This window comes from Helianthus annuus, chromosome 2 (assembly GCF_002127325.2).
Source record: "Helianthus annuus cultivar XRQ/B chromosome 2, HanXRQr2.0-SUNRISE, whole genome shotgun sequence".
Lineage (NCBI taxonomy): Eukaryota > Viridiplantae > Streptophyta > Magnoliopsida > Asterales > Asteraceae > Helianthus > Helianthus annuus.
In genome coordinates, this window is record NC_035434.2 from 158,409,511 (window position 1) to 158,424,904 (window position 15,394).

A 15,394-nucleotide genomic window follows, 5' to 3' on the forward strand; every position below is an offset into this window, starting at 1 on the left:
TCTATGTAAATAGCAAATTGATTTCTTTCTATCATTCTCATTGTTCAACATCATTTGTTCTTTAGATTGCAAGTTGCTATCGATTTATAGAAGTCAATCTCTACGCAAGAGGAATTACTCCATGTTATTATTTTCTAGAACACTGACGAGATTTCAGGTATTTCGATTGTATGAAGATATTGAAGCTGGTTTACTTCAAATAAAATTAATGAAAAGTGATACAATAGGTTATTTTTATTTAGATTTATAGTAGGTGAAAAAATTATTTATATAATTGGACAAATTGGGATTGTAATCGAAGTTCATCTATACCCATCTCATGTAAATTACGTTCTTGCTCCTACCCGCTTGCTAGAATGCTAACATAATTTCTATTTCATAAAAATAGTTTTTTATTTCATAAAAAATTGGTCTCATGTTGCATGTCTAATAAACGATAGAATTAAGTAGTAAATTATGCAAAGATCAAGAAAGAAAATTTTGAAGGATCGTAAACGTTATTATGGTTAAATTAAAGACATCATTTGTGCATGCCTCATTATTAATATTTTTTTTTTACTTTTAATTACTTTTTAAAGTGATACTTTAAAACTCCTTGTGGGAAATTATAAGCAAATAATTTGTATGGAGCCCCACCGACTTGGTCTTCTATGCACATATTGATTGCCAATTGTTCCTCTTTGTGCACAAGTTTCATTAAAGTTTAAAGTCTTTTTCGAAAATGCAAATTGTTCATCTAAATATGAATTCCATTAAGGATCATTATCATGTTTAAATCAAAAAGAATACTAGGGTATCAGTCTCCTACCTGAGTTATATACATGTGTCCACCATATTTATATATGCACAAACCCAAAGATTAATTAAGAGTTCGGATTTCGTATTTGAAAAGCAGATGATACATAATCTATTACGTTAGGATGGAACACGTTGAAACAGAAGTAAAAAAAAAAAAAAAGCAGGAAAAATAACGAAAATAGAAGTTTCATGATTCGGTGTAATCGAATAGTCTATCACAAGTACGCGTGATAGAAATTCAGGGATACGTTTAGCCATCCCATTATATAATTTCGAGTGTCACGCGTAATTTAGCGACAAATACTTGTACCTTTGAAACTATACTCAGTCAAGATATTAGTATTTGAGTGAGGTTAAGATCCATGCATACGATCAATAGTTCCAAATCACACTTTAACAAGTTCATCAACGACTGAAAGACTAAAAATCTCAATTTCTTAGATATGGTTTCTTGATTTCTTTATAGAAAAAAAGGTTTTTTGTAAATCTGTTCAAGAACTTGCCGAATGTCATATTAACGGTTTTTTATAATTAATACCTCATACACAGTCTAAGCCTACTCCTAAATTTACACGAATGAATCATGGACTAAAACACATATTAATTGAAATGAGATATATGTGGATTTGAAGTCAGAAAAAGTTTTTGCGTTTAAATTTAGAGACAACTGAATAGGATATTAAGTTCAAGATTCAAGATTTACAGTGACAAATCTTGAGTATTGAAATTGATACATTTGTCTACGGATTCAAGTAACCCTATATCATCCATGCACATGGACTGCTCCTCATCATGATATTCATCAAATGAGATATTCAAATCCAAAGAGGCACAAGGGCTTCCTTCTTCTTGCACTTTCTGCTTCACTGGTGGAGAACATGTTCTTGATCTTGAGCTAAAGCTTTCGCAACTCAACACGATAATTGCATCGCGAAAACCAATTTCTTCACCATTGGAGTTTGTTAGTTTCCCTCTTTCGATGGCTCGTTTGATACCTATTCGAGAGCAATAATCTGCTTGCTCTACATCCTCAACCAAGAAAACCCTATGAGGATTCACAGACACTGCTTCAGCAAATCTTTCAAGATAACTACAACTTTGTTCATCTCTAGACCTCTTGTTTCTTGGTTCATCGGTCGAATCAACTCTTGGGGACGTTGAGAAGTTGCTTAGAGCAATTGTAATGTAATTCGAACACGACCCGAAAACAATCTTAGCTAATTCCTTAGCAATCTTCTCTTTTAATTGTGAATCAATTCCTTGAAAGAAAAACCAAGTTTCTTCTTTCGGTTCATCGTTGTTTTGCTGGTCTTTTCTTCTGAACATTCCGGATCTGCATTTTAATATCGTGCCCGCGATATCTGGAACAATATCCTTCTGCCATGGAATCTTCTCATCCAACGCATTGCATAAAATTTTCAAGTTCTCTCCATTGAACTCCCTGAACTTTTGCACATATTCCACCTCCATTAGATCGCTTGAAGAAGCTGAATTTGGAGTGGAATTAGGGTTTGATGGAAACCTTTGTCTGGGCTCTCCCTCATCTTGAATATTATATGGTTCAAAGTTTTTATCCAAGGCAGTAAAGTCCAAAAGTTTTGAGGGTCTATTGGAATTAGGGTTTTCTTGATTGTAGGAAAAGCAAGAAGCTGGTGAAGGAGGTGAAACAGAAGAGAAGCTTAAGCTTCTTTGAAACAAGGGTTTGGTTCTATGAACTGAAGTGCAGATTGAGTTCCATTTCTTGCACAACTCTTTTACTGAAACACATTCCTGAATTTAGTAAATGAGAATAACATTAGAATCTATATTACTCCATTATTAATATTATTATCCAAGTTAAAGAATGTATAACTCTATGTTAAATATATATTATACTTGCCTGATCTTGATTATTGACTTGTATTTTCTCATCAGCCAACCATGAGGGGAGGCTTGAGGATCTTGAGCTTTTCGCTTCAATTTTGAAATTCATGGAGCAATCGAAGCAACATGTAAGTTGCTTCTCGTCTCCGCTTTCGAGCATCATTCGAATATCCCTATTGTCACCATTCTTGCTTCCACACTCATCTTCGTTATCACTATAATTGTATATATTATCATATGAGAAGATTAAATCATTAGATATGAATTCCATTAACTTATTTCTTTAGTGATAAAAATATTGTTTTTATTTTTTATAGAAAAAAGTATGTATCATGATCAATGTTACTTTATAAATGCTATGATCAAAAAAGAAAAGTAGGAAGATGAAAATAAAGTTTCATAGTAAAATGAACTTCCTAGGAATACTTAAGTAATTCAAATCTGAGGACAAAAAAAGACTCATGAGGATGGATTTAAAGGTATTTTCATATATACATCAACTTTCTTTAACTACGAATTTGTGATCATTAGATGATCTTATACCATAACACATCATATATGTAAATGGATTATACCTTTGTGGAACAAGACTCAAGCTTAAGCTCCCAGCTGGTATAGTAAGAGGATGAAGCTTCCAAATGATGTCTAGTGAAGGGATATCATTTCTGCACTTCATGTACGTTTGAAAAGATGATATAGCCATTACCCAAAGCTTTGAGCTAATCTCATCATTTATACTCGAAACTAATCGTCCCAACTCAATAATCAAGTGTTCAATCGGGCAATAGTATCCCCTTCCATGACCCAAGGAACTAATCCTATACTCAGAAATCCACTTAAGATCTCCTACATAAAGCACAACCCCTCTTTGCACATACCCTTTTACTAGACTCCTTAATTCTGCAAGTTTTTGCTCTACATCTCCTCTAGAGAGCTGTCCAAAAGAGAGTAGAGGAAATCTAATAAACTTAACATCTCTTATAGCTTCAGGAACTTCACCTTTGTCAACCTTTTCCATCACTTTTCCTACAACACCTTCAATGGTAGCAACACACTCACCGACAACCACAAAACTTTGTGATCGCTTCTTATCAACAAGATTTTCGATTACGCACATCACATCCTCATTCCTCACCAAAACCTGACTATGATGTTGGTTATCGGTACTATTAAGTTTACTACAGTCTTTGGAAGCAATAGGAGGAGGTGTGTGAGAGGATAACTCCAAAGAAACAACTTGTTCCACATTAGTTTTCACTTGCGTACTTGAAAAACCGGCTTCTCTCATCACTCTACTAACACTAGGATCATCTAGAATCGATATTATAAGCTGTTCAAGCTCAATCTTCACAGCAAGCAATGGTTGTTGCTGATTTTCAATCGATCCACGCCGCTGATGAGCTTGTGCACGCTTAAACGCCGCGATTAGGGCGTTTGAGAGGGAAGGATGTTGTGAAGAGTGATTAGGGTTTAACATAGGGCTAGAAGAGGATGTTGGTAGACGATTTAGGGCAACATTAAAACAAAGTTCAAGTGCTTTACACTGAAGAGGGTGTGAGTGGGATTGAGATTGAAGACATGCAGCCCTAAGGAGGCCAGTGGTGGATGAAAGCATGCTGTTAGCAACATGAAGAGGGGTGACTTGAGCATGACCACGGCGGCGTGCGAGTGTGACCGCTTGTCTTATGATGGTTGCTGCATCTGCACTTAAAGCTTGTTGGATAGTGAAACCACCAGCTCTCATGTTTAGTTATTTCTTGATTGTTGATGGGTAGCTATAACATAAAGAGGACTTGAGTTTGAGATGAAAAATCTTGATGTTTGAATACTGAAATGGTGAAGAAGAGAGATAAAGATGAGAATGGGGTGTGCTTTGCTTGGGGGTGAGGTAAGATTTAGAGGGCCAAAGTGGATTTTGTAGTGGAAAGTGGAATGCATGTGCTGACAAGCAGGAAGAATTCACCAGTCCCAAAGGCAACTCAGCTTTGAAAGGAATCAGGAACTATATTTGTACGATTTTCTTGCAGTTGGGTACTCTTTTATGTCTTTATAATCTACTCTATCAAAATGAAGGACACAACATTTATCCAAGAATATATGTTTGGATATGAATAAACTTATTCATCGTATCCCTTACTTGAAAAGATCAAATCAAATGTTTTTTTTCTACTTTAGTAAGGCAGAATATTTATTAATATTAAGTTGAATACAAATTAGTGTAACAAGTAAAAAACGAGTTGGGTAAGTTCGAGAAAAAAAGGTAAGTCATATTTCAAACTATGGTTTTTTATGTTGGTTCCTTTTAATATTTAATAATTTGTTGTCGTTGTGAAATAAGACATATATTAGTTAGTAATATATGTTGATTATAATAACATAGTTAAATGCTTCATAATCATATCAGAATATTTCTTTTTGCTTCATAATCATATCCGATTAATTTTGATTATTGATAGTGGGTAGCTATCAGGGGTTTATTTATATATATTCACCTCGCCGTTCAAAAATAAATCAGAATATTTCTTTTGTGAATTGATGATTAATGAATAAACAAAACCTTCGCTATATTTATTTATACTTTATGGTTCCATATCTACTTGTTTATACTTTAATGTAAATTAGCAAATAAGAAGTTAATTTACATAAATCTATAGATATATAACACGTTAATTATTTTAGGTGTATATGGACGTATTAGTATGAACAGGGCCGAGTTCGAAAATGGTAAAAGCCTTTTGGGCCTCGTGCGAGGTAAAAAATTAGGCCCCTTCCTATAATATAAACTCATCAATCATATATAATAAATCATAATACGACGATAATTGTTGTAAAAATAAACAAAACAAAAGTAGTGTAGCAAAATGAACAAATTTATGTTGAAACATTACTTAAGCGAATTATGAGGCTTTTTAGCATTTTTGAATGTAAAGTTCCTGATCAAGTATTTATAAACCATGCCGATTCTTCTCTATATTTCAATGTATCATAATTATCCATGTTCATAGAGTGAATGCTAGCATCGATTAAAATAATAAATCCTAGTTTTATATTACAAATAAATTAATACACCTAACATTAGTTTCAACACCCGCTAGACAAACAAAAATAACTAACACTTGAATCCTTTGAGGAGAAGAACTATAATATGTTCAAACATATCCAAACTAATTTGGCAAAACCAACCTTTTCATACAAATAAAATAAACCGAACTAGATATTGAGTTCTTCTAAGTTTAGATTGTAGATGGTTAAATGAGAAATAGAAAACCTACAAATTTAAAAAAAAACATATAAAATTTATTATGTAAATGGTTAAATGAGGAAAAAATTGAAAGAACTTATAAATTTATTGAGTCCCAAATTTAAATGTGAAAATTAAAATTAAAACTAAAAAACAAGCAATGCTACAACTGCAATAGTGACTATAAGGGCCTTTTTATAATCAGCTCTTTGAAAGCCCAAAGACAAACAAAACACTACATAAAGAAAATAAGAAAATAAGAAAAGAAAAAGATCAGCATGAGATTCGAACCTGACATGTCCAGTTCATCAGGGAGTGCCGCATCCATGGAACCAAAGGGTGAATTTGTGTGTACTTTTCTAACCTAATAATTATAAATATGAACTATATATTTTTTAAACAATTTTGGACCCCTAGATATTTTGGGCCTTGTGCGGTGGCACCTCCCGCACAGGCCCAAAGCCGGCCCTGAGTAGGAAGATTCTCAAAATGTGATTATTTAGTTCACTACCACTAGATGCAGGCTTTCAATGACAGAAAAATAGAAAAACTAACCATTAGGGACGTAAACGAACCGAACATTCAGCGAACAGTTCGTGAACCGTTCGGCGGGAAGTTCGTTTATGTTCGTTCGTTTAATAAAACGAACATGAACAAGAAAGTCCGTTCGATATGTTAAATGAACGAACATGAACAGAGGTCTCGTTCGTTCGATAGTGTTCGTGAACGTTCGGTAAGGTGTTCGTGAACATTTGTTGATTTGCGTTCGTTTATGTTCGTATATTTGTGATTTAATTGAAGATCTTTGTACTTTCTTATATTTTATTTGTACTTTTTATATTATTAAACTTTTATTTATTTTATTACTCTAACAATTAAACTAGGAAACCCAATTTTATATTGTTTATGCATCATTTCCCTTTCATTCTAATTATTTACATAGACGAACACGATCGACCTCCGTTCCACAATAAGGGATTCAAGTTCGAGTGCTACTCTTTGGGCCATCTATCTTTATCCTTTGTCGTGTTCGCCAACTTTATTTGTGTTCGTGAACCGTTCGCGAACATGCTCCTTTCCTTAATAAACGAACACGAACATAAAATCTCGTTCGGTAAGTGTTCATGAACCGTTCGTGAACACATTTATTTCCTTAATGAACGAACACGAACAAGGCCTTGTTCGTGTTCGTTCGGTTCGTTTACAGCCCTACTAACCATAACTAGAGGGAATCCTGAAAGAATTAACCTCAACGGTCTTGGGCTTTTATTTTAAAGTTTATTTAAGTTTTATGTTAATGGCCAAGGTCGAATGTTTAAACCCTTGTTTTATTTTCGGTTCGGGTCGGGTCGTAGGCCACTTGTTAGTATTGGGTCGAACATGTAGAAAGTCGAACGGCATGACTGAAAGATCACGTCTCCAAGACGCGTTGCTTCACATTGGTTAAATAGGGTTTGTCATTCAGAAACTTGTATCATGCGCACACTATTGTTTCATACGATAATCGAAGTTTGCAAGTTCTAAATCAGTTGTTTCGGTTAGTATCATTGTTCATTGTTCATCCGTTTAAGTTTCGAAGATGTATTGGTGAATTATGTGCGAAAAGTATCAAGACTCTTGTCTACACGTTTCGTCTTCGTCTAAGTCATGGTCCTGGGTTGATTGTTGTTTTGATACCAACATTGGTATCATAGCCAAAGGTTCTGACACGATTAAAATTAAAGACGAGGGTTATAAAGTTCGGTCAAATTATCTGAGGGAAGGCAGGAAATTATCGGGTAGTGCCGATCACAAAGGCGCGGGTTTGGATAGAGGAAAGAGTGGCCCGGGCAACCACAAAGGAAAGAAAGTTACGCAGGGGACATAATCCTCTCGTTCATGGAAGTCGCCTATCAACAAATTTCCCAAGAAGATGATCCCGAAGAAGTTTTTGAAAAAACTTGAGTCTTAAGAACACCATGGCGGTAGGAAGACCACGCTAACCCAAGGTAAGATGTTTTAGTTGTAAACAATATGGTCATATTGCTTCAATTTTCCCTAGTAAGTACGTAAGCATAAGCCCCTTACCCGAGGAAAGCGACTACATTGTTGAAAACACTTGTGGGGGAAATTGGGATGCAATGTGGGTTGTAGATCCGACGTTTAAAACGCACATGACGGGAAATAGGAATTTATTTAAAGTTTTAAACGTCACTTTGGTGTGCTTACCAATGAGAAAAGGAAAGAATTTTCGTTTATTCGCGACATTAGAGTAGTTAGAATACCGGTGACAGCAAGACTAAAACGATTCCTTATGTTAGTTAGGTTCCAAGCATGAAACATAATGTTTTGAGTTTGGAAAAATTGCAATTTCAAGGAAATGAAGTCGTCACATCAAGCGACACAAGATGTTTGGACATAGGTCTAAGGGAATAGACATGTTTGAAGATTGATCGGAGTGTCGCGCTCCAGTCAAAGATAATATTTATAAGCCCTAATTACCCTTAACGATAGCTAGTGGTAGCAAGGGGTCAAACCACGAAGAGTATGTGGTTTGCGAATGGACTTGAATGAATTTAAACAAATGTCACAACTTTTGAAACTTGCTAGAATATCTTTGTGATTTCGTTTGGTTGAAAAGATATGAATTAAACTAACGGAATTGATTGAATTAATTAACTAATAGAAATTAACGATTGTAAGAAAACTTGATTAATAAAACAATATGGAATAACAAGGTTCACACCCGGTTTCAACAAATGCAAGACTTAGGGTTACTATGTATTTTAACTTGATTTACTTGAAGTAATTCATTAACGGGTCAACAACCACAAAGCTTAGTTTCCAATCGCTATCAACGTCATAGACAACGGACCATGATGCACTTCGTTACTTTGATGCACTTCGTTACTTTGGACAAACAAATCCTACCAAAAGACAAGGCATAAATACGTGTATTCGTTTTACAAAGTCAAATTTAATCACTCACTTGACAATTCGTAAATTCAATATAAACGTAGGACAATTGTCTAAAGATTCAAATGTAATTCAAGTTGTCACAAATCAAACATCAAAACATAATAAACCCTAAATCTTACAAAAGTCTGCACCGGGGTGAAACCTCCAAGAAATTAGCCGTGCATGATCGAAAAGACTTGATCACCGGATGTTGAAAGCTTGATCTTGATCATCTTGAAGCTTGGAGAATGATGGAATGATGATTAGGATTTGGTAATGGTGGAATTGAATGGATGGTGGAATGGTTAGGGTTTGAAAGATGGAGATGATGATGAAATCGATGATTGTTCGATTGATTCGGATGACAGTGTGTGTTATGGATGGATTGAGAGTCAAGAAGATGATGAACTATGGCTCCCAGATCAAGTTTCAAACTCAAAACAAAGTATAACTCCCAAATTGAATGGCCTCAAGGTATTTTAAGTCGTTCCCAACAACCAAATCCATAATTTTCGCGTTTGAGAAAACTAAGGCCCGTCGGCGACTGCCTCTCCTGATGTTGTTTTTCTCCGACGCCTTGTTTTCCTGGACACACACATCTTTGGCCGACGGGCTTTTCTAAAGGGCGTCGCTGATGGGCCTAGGGGCGTCGTCGATGACCTCCCCAACTTCCATTTTCTGTTTTTCGCTCCTTGAGTTCCCGTGTGACCCGTAACGCTTCCCGGTGGTCCGTTTTTCGCTCCGGTGACCCGTAAGGCTCCCGAAAAGCTCCTGAAACTTTGTCAAACCTGCAAAACACATATTTAATTAAAAGTAGGCCATTCGAGATTAAAAGTCAAGTAAAAACCCAAACTTAAAGACAAGCGAAGACCGTTATTCGACCACGTATCACATCCCCACACTTGTCTTTTACTTGCCCTCAAGCAAATCTGTCTTATACTTTCACGTGGGTCGAACAAAGAATACACTCCCATTCCCGAGACGAAGGTTAAGGTTAATTGTCATGCCCAAGTTCAAACTTTTTACACTTTTCAACATATTTAGCAATAATTGATTAATTATATAAAAAGTAGTTATCCAAGATTAACCCGCCCTTGAAACTAATAGATCATGCACATCCCTCACAATGTTCTCTCCACTCGGTTTTAGAATTGGCTAATAGTTGATGCATTAGCGCTTTTGAGATAATCACTCAAACCGATTAGAACACGTACCCGCATAGGCTTGCAACTCAATCATTCTCCACCATCGAACACGAATACTAAGCACAAGTCAAAAGGGCTTTGAAGGGTTGCAACAGGGCTAGGTTAAGGGTATGGAATAGGATGTTTTTAAGTGGCAAAGGTGATGAAATTTCGATTTTTATTGCAAAACAACTATTCTAAACACGAGTAACTACCAACATCAAACTAGAAGGCAACAATTTTCGCCTTTTATTCCACAAACTAGAAACGCATATTTTTGTTCTTTTCTCAATGATTTTCTATTCTTTTTCGCAACATTTTCTGAATTTTTGCTTTTTTTTTTTTTTGCAAACACAACTATACAATCATATAATCGAATTTCATCACACGGGTTTAGAAAGAAAAAAAAGGGCTTAAGGTTATGGGCGAAATGGGTTGTCAAACGAAAGGATTAGGCTCAAAGTGGGCGACTAGGGGATTTATTTGGGTAAAGGCAAGCAAATGGTGTGAAAGAAAAAGGTTTACCTAATGCCTTAATCATTCCCGTGCTTGTATTCGGTCTATGGTCTCAAACGTATCAAAAGTCGCAAGTTCTACAATACATGACTAATGGTCCACTCAAACAAAGAAAATGAATATATAATCCTACGATGTAAAAGTGGCTCAAAACCTCACGTATATAAAGGGTATGGTATGTGACTACAGAATGTGCTAGTTTCTTAGGCGGATTATTCCCAAATAACCACCCGCTAAATATCCGTCATGCTATTAGTTTCTTAGGCGGATTATTCCCAAATAACCACCCGCTAAACATTTTTGACATATTGACTTAGTTACTTGTGCTTTAAGATCGCTTTTGAAACAAGATATTTTTGAAAAAAAAAATTGAAATTTTCCCACATCCCCACACTTGAGGTAAACATTGTCCTCAATGTGTAGTGTTTAAATGAATGGGTCAAAATCGAAAAACTTTTACTACTCCCCCATCCCTACACTTGAGGTAAACATTGTCCTCAATGTGTAAGAACTAGAGTTTTAAAACGCACAAGGGGTGTGACATGGCTAATTCCCAAAAATTTCACCCCGGAAAATAAAATACAATTACAATCCACTTATTATTAACTAAGAATCAAGGTAAAAAGGAAACGCATGCACCTGATTTTTCTCGCTAGATGCTCATGTCTTCTTCTTCTCTTCACAAAAACGGTCGTCCCCCGAACACAATGTACCTACAAATCTTAACCCTTGTGTAGAAGCATGCTTCTCACAACCATTAAAATTTGTTAGCTACTTAGTTCTACCATTTTTATGAAAGTATTACCAAGACATACATTAATTTACCTTGATTTATGTGGAAAAATAATTTACAACAACAACAATCCTAACTCACTTTCGTAGGAATCACGGTTGCATTTAGCTTATGCAATAAGCTCATTTAAACCCCCCAATAGCTTGGGAGGACGAGTAGGTCTCTTGAGGGTTATATAGGGAACACACCCACAACGTTCATTTAACTACTAAAACGAAATAACAAATTATACAACAACAACAGCAAAACTACCGAGAAAAACTAAAACTAATTGTGAAAGAACTATACAACAACAATTAACTTACCCCCTCATGGTGGTCTAATGGTGTGTTTGCCACCCACGAACTCTTCAAAATCACCTACTGGTGATTCATACCATTTGTTGCCAAACGGTCCAAACTTTATCACCTCCTCTTCCTTTTTCTTTTCTAGAGGTGACTTCTTTGCTTTCTTCTTCTTGACCGTCTTCTTCTTTGTTTCTCCAAACCTACCAACCATAGCACACACCTTTTTGTTTGGATTCATATCCTTTTTATGACATTTATCCTCACCGAGCGGGTTAGTGAAATTTGGAAAAACATTTAAATTTATTCCCGGTCCCCAAACTTCATGCGTATCGTTCCCGTTGCACAATTTATTATAGAATTAGCAGTTGCCAGGAACGGCCTACCCAAGATAACTATCGATTGGGTGTCCTCAACACACCCAACATAGTCTACTACCAAAAAGTCAACTGGGTAGTAGCAATTATCCACCTTAACAATCACATCATCCACCATCCTCTTTGGATGCGTGGGAGTCTGATCGGCCAATACCACAGGAGTCTCAAATTTTTTCAATGGACCAAAATCGTACTGGTCATACAAACTCCCGGGTAAAATGCTCACACAAGCTCCAAGATCGAGGAGCGCCCTCTCGATTTTAAATCTCCCAATTTGAATTGGAATAAGAGGATCTCCCGGATCTTGAGCTTTTTGGGGGAGCGCACTCGATAAAATGGCACTAACATGAGATATCAAATCAACCGGTTCAGGTAATTTATTGTGTCGTTTTTCGATGCTTAATTCCTTCAAACATTCCACATGAGCCGGAACCTTTTTAATGTCATCGAATAACGGTAAATTAATTTTTGCTTGCTTAAAATTTTCCCACCTCTCGTCCTTCAGTGGGAACCGTTCCTCAACTTTTGATGCATTAATCAGTTTAAGTTCCTTTAAACAAATTTCACAAAAAAAGTTTTTAGTTATATTTTTAGTTTTAGTTTGTTGAATCATTTCTGGCTCATTTTCACTTTCCGGCTCATCACCTACATCTTCCACTACACCATCAACGAATTGTGGTAGTGGAATGTTTGAACACCACAATTTTCATCATTCGGAAGAAAACTTACCGCGCTAATGTGTACATTCCTCACATTGCCTGTGCTTGAGTTTTGATACTTCGGGTTCATCGCGGTGACCCTTGGAAGTCTCCATCCACTTCCTCGCATTTGATCCATTTCTTCCGCAAGTTGACCCACTTGCTTTTCCAACGCCTTGTGCAACTTATCGCGCACCTCAAACTCCTTCTTCATTTTGGATTTGATCTCTTGATTTGAAGTATTGAGGGCATTCATAGCATTCATGAGTGCGTCAAACTTAGAATTATCGAGTCATCACCGCCCATTTGAGAGTTTGAATTGCCACTCCCATTACCGCCTTGATTGTAGTTCCTTTGGTAACCCCCTTGGTTACTTCCTTGGCGAGTTTGGTGCGAATACCCCCCTTGATTTCCCAATTGGAAATTCGGGTTCATTTGTTTAGAAGCATTACCATACCTAAAGTTAGGATGGTTCCTCAACCCGGGGTGGTAAGTGTTGGAGTTCATATCGTATTGCCTCCGGTCTCCATACACTTGATTCACATCCGCGGTGGCTTGGCAATTCTCGTCCGGTGACCGATGTCACCACATTCTTCACAAACGCTATATTGTACCGCACCCACTTCTTTCTTCTTCATGCGGGCCAATTCCTGTTCCAACTTATCAATCTGATCCTTAGAACTTGCATCACGATCAGGCCAAGACCTTGAGGTAGGGTGCTTTTTGGCTCGGTCGGCCGACTCTTTCGCCTTTGATCTTGCTCATTCTTTCTAGGAACTCCCAATCGTCATCCTCGTGATTGCTCAATAGAGTTCCGTTGCTGGTCGATTCAAGGTGGTTCCATGTCTCATCATCCAAACCCCTTACGAAGCATTTGACCAACTCCCATTTTTCAATTTGATGATGTGGGCACTTCCGGATCAATTCCTTGAATCAAGTGAATGCTTCATGTAATGGTTCACTCGAAAGTTGGCGAAAAGACCAAATTTCATCTCTAACATCGTCGGTCTTCGCCATTGAGTAGTATTCATCAAGAAAAACTTGTTACATTTCAGCCCATATGCGAATACTACCCACCGGAAGTGTGAGAAACCACTGCTTCGCCTTATCCTTCAAAGAAAATTGAAACAATCGAAGCTTGACCTCTTCCAAGGCGAAATCATGCCCTCCAATAGTACTACATATGGCCGAAAACTCCGCCAAATGAGTATACGGTTCATCATTGGACCTCCGGTTGTGGTGGGGGAGGATGTTGATGTAATGGGGCTTGCAATCAAACATTCTTCTTTCGCACACAATCGGTGAGTCATTGTCGGTGACCACCGGCCTGAAACGGTCATTGACTCCCCTTAGAGGTTAATGATTACGACGTGGACTGTTAACTTCTTGATCAACCGGTCTTTGATTATCCCTTCGATCACCTCCTCTATTACCACTTTGGTTTCCACCTTGATTACCTCCTCCCACGAAACGAGGAATCCGGTTAGGGTTCACATTATTGTTGTTGTTGTAGAACCCATCATTCTGGTTCCTTTGATTGTTGTTTCGTGGGTTTCGGTTGTTTCCGTAACCGTCGTTCCTCACATTCCCATACCCATAATTGTCGTTCCCCACAAAATTAGCATTTTGATAGCCAAATTCATCGTCGTCGAACCCTATAGCGTTGTAGACATTCCCCCGGTTCACATACCCCCAACCATCATCATCGACCCGATCATCATAGTTACCCCTATCATCCGAGTATTCCAAATGAATACTCATGTGCTCCGACGATTGATAACCGGGAACACTAAATGGCTCATTGTGACAACTCGTACCTTAGAACTCCTTTTTTGTGCTTTGATGAAACATGTTTTGAACTTATGTGATTATGTGAAGCATTGATTAAAAGAAATGTTTGATATTGTGTTATGTGAAATTATGTGTAGATATATATAACTCGAACCACACAACATCACACAATCGCACAACACCTTTGGGTTCGGCCCATTTATGCTTGAAATCGAAACCAAGGGCAACCCAAGGGAAGGGTTCGGCCCACTCCTTTTATACACATACAAACACCCACCATTGGGGTTTGTTTCTCATAACTTGCAAAACACAACACACACAAACCCTACTCTCTCTTCCTTCTCTCTCGAAGCCGACGGTAAACACCCCTGTCTCTCAAAGCTTTCTTGCCCGGATTGATTCTATTCTTCTCTCAATCGGTTAGTGTTTGTAATTATCGGTTGTATGTTAGATGATGTTATGATCTATATGTATTACATGATGATTTAGTGATGAATGCATCAACGAAAGAGAAGAGAATAGAAGACATTCCCGTTGCACGAGATTTTATAGAGGTATTTCCTGAGGAATTACCTAGACTTCCGCCCCACCGACAAGTCGAGTTTCAGATCGAGCTAGCTCCTTGAGCAGCACCAATAGCTCGTGCACCGTATCGCTTAGCTCCATCAGAATTGGAAGAACTATTTGCACAACTACAAGAACTCTTGGATAATGGTTTTATACGTCCTAGCTCTTCGCCCTGGGGAGCTCCAGTGTTATTTGTGAAGAAGAAACATGGTACCTTTAGAATGTATATTGACTATCGCGAGCTCAACAAGGTGACCGTGAAGAATCGCTATCCTCTTCCACGCATTAACGACTTGTTCGACCAGTTGCAAGGGTCGAGCTACTACTCGAAGATTGACTTGAGGT

At 37.3% G+C, this 15,394-nt stretch overlaps 2 protein-coding genes across 2 annotated transcripts; both read right to left on the reverse strand.

The window, feature by feature from the left end:
• Positions 1-1,419: 1,419 nt before the first annotated feature.
• LOC110925384 (protein SMAX1-LIKE 3) lies at positions 1,420-4,657 on the reverse strand. The gene is made up of 3 exons (XM_022169343.2): positions 3,237-4,657; positions 2,678-2,876; positions 1,420-2,568 (listed from the first exon to the last, which is right to left on the reverse strand). The coding sequence occupies exons 1-3, from the start codon at positions 4,403-4,405 to the stop codon at positions 1,498-1,500; spliced, it is 2,439 nt and encodes an 812-aa protein (XP_022025035.1). The 5' UTR covers positions 4,406-4,657; the 3' UTR covers positions 1,420-1,497.
• An 8,573-nt stretch (positions 4,658-13,230) lies between these two features.
• LOC110898967 (uncharacterized protein DDB_G0280315-like) lies at positions 13,231-14,452 on the reverse strand. The gene is made up of 2 exons (XM_022145827.1): positions 14,186-14,452; positions 13,231-13,341 (listed from the first exon to the last, which is right to left on the reverse strand). The coding sequence occupies exons 1-2, from the start codon at positions 14,450-14,452 to the stop codon at positions 13,231-13,233; spliced, it is 378 nt and encodes a 125-aa protein (XP_022001519.1).
• Between the last annotated feature and the right edge of the window lie 942 nt (positions 14,453-15,394).

Excerpts from the sequence above, each read along its gene's own strand:
- LOC110925384 (XM_022169343.2), bottom strand. The coding sequence starts at position 4,405 with ATGAGAGCTGGTGGTTTCACTATCCAACAAGCTTTAAGTGCAGATGCA. Across the intron at positions 2,877-3,236 it reads TTGAGTCTTGTTCCACAAAG|TGATAACGAAGATGAGTGTG; the intron begins GTATAATCCATT and ends ATACAATTATAG. Across the intron at positions 2,569-2,677 it reads AAGTCAATAATCAAGATCAG|GAATGTGTTTCAGTAAAAGA; the intron begins GCAAGTATAATA and ends TACTAAATTCAG.
- LOC110898967 (XM_022145827.1), bottom strand. The coding sequence starts at position 14,452 with ATGAGTATTCATTTGGAATACTCGGATGATAGGGGTAACTATGATGAT. Across the intron at positions 13,342-14,185 it reads TCTACAACAACAACAATAAT|GAATTGGCCCGCATGAAGAA; the intron begins GTGAACCCTAAC and ends AAGTTGGAACAG.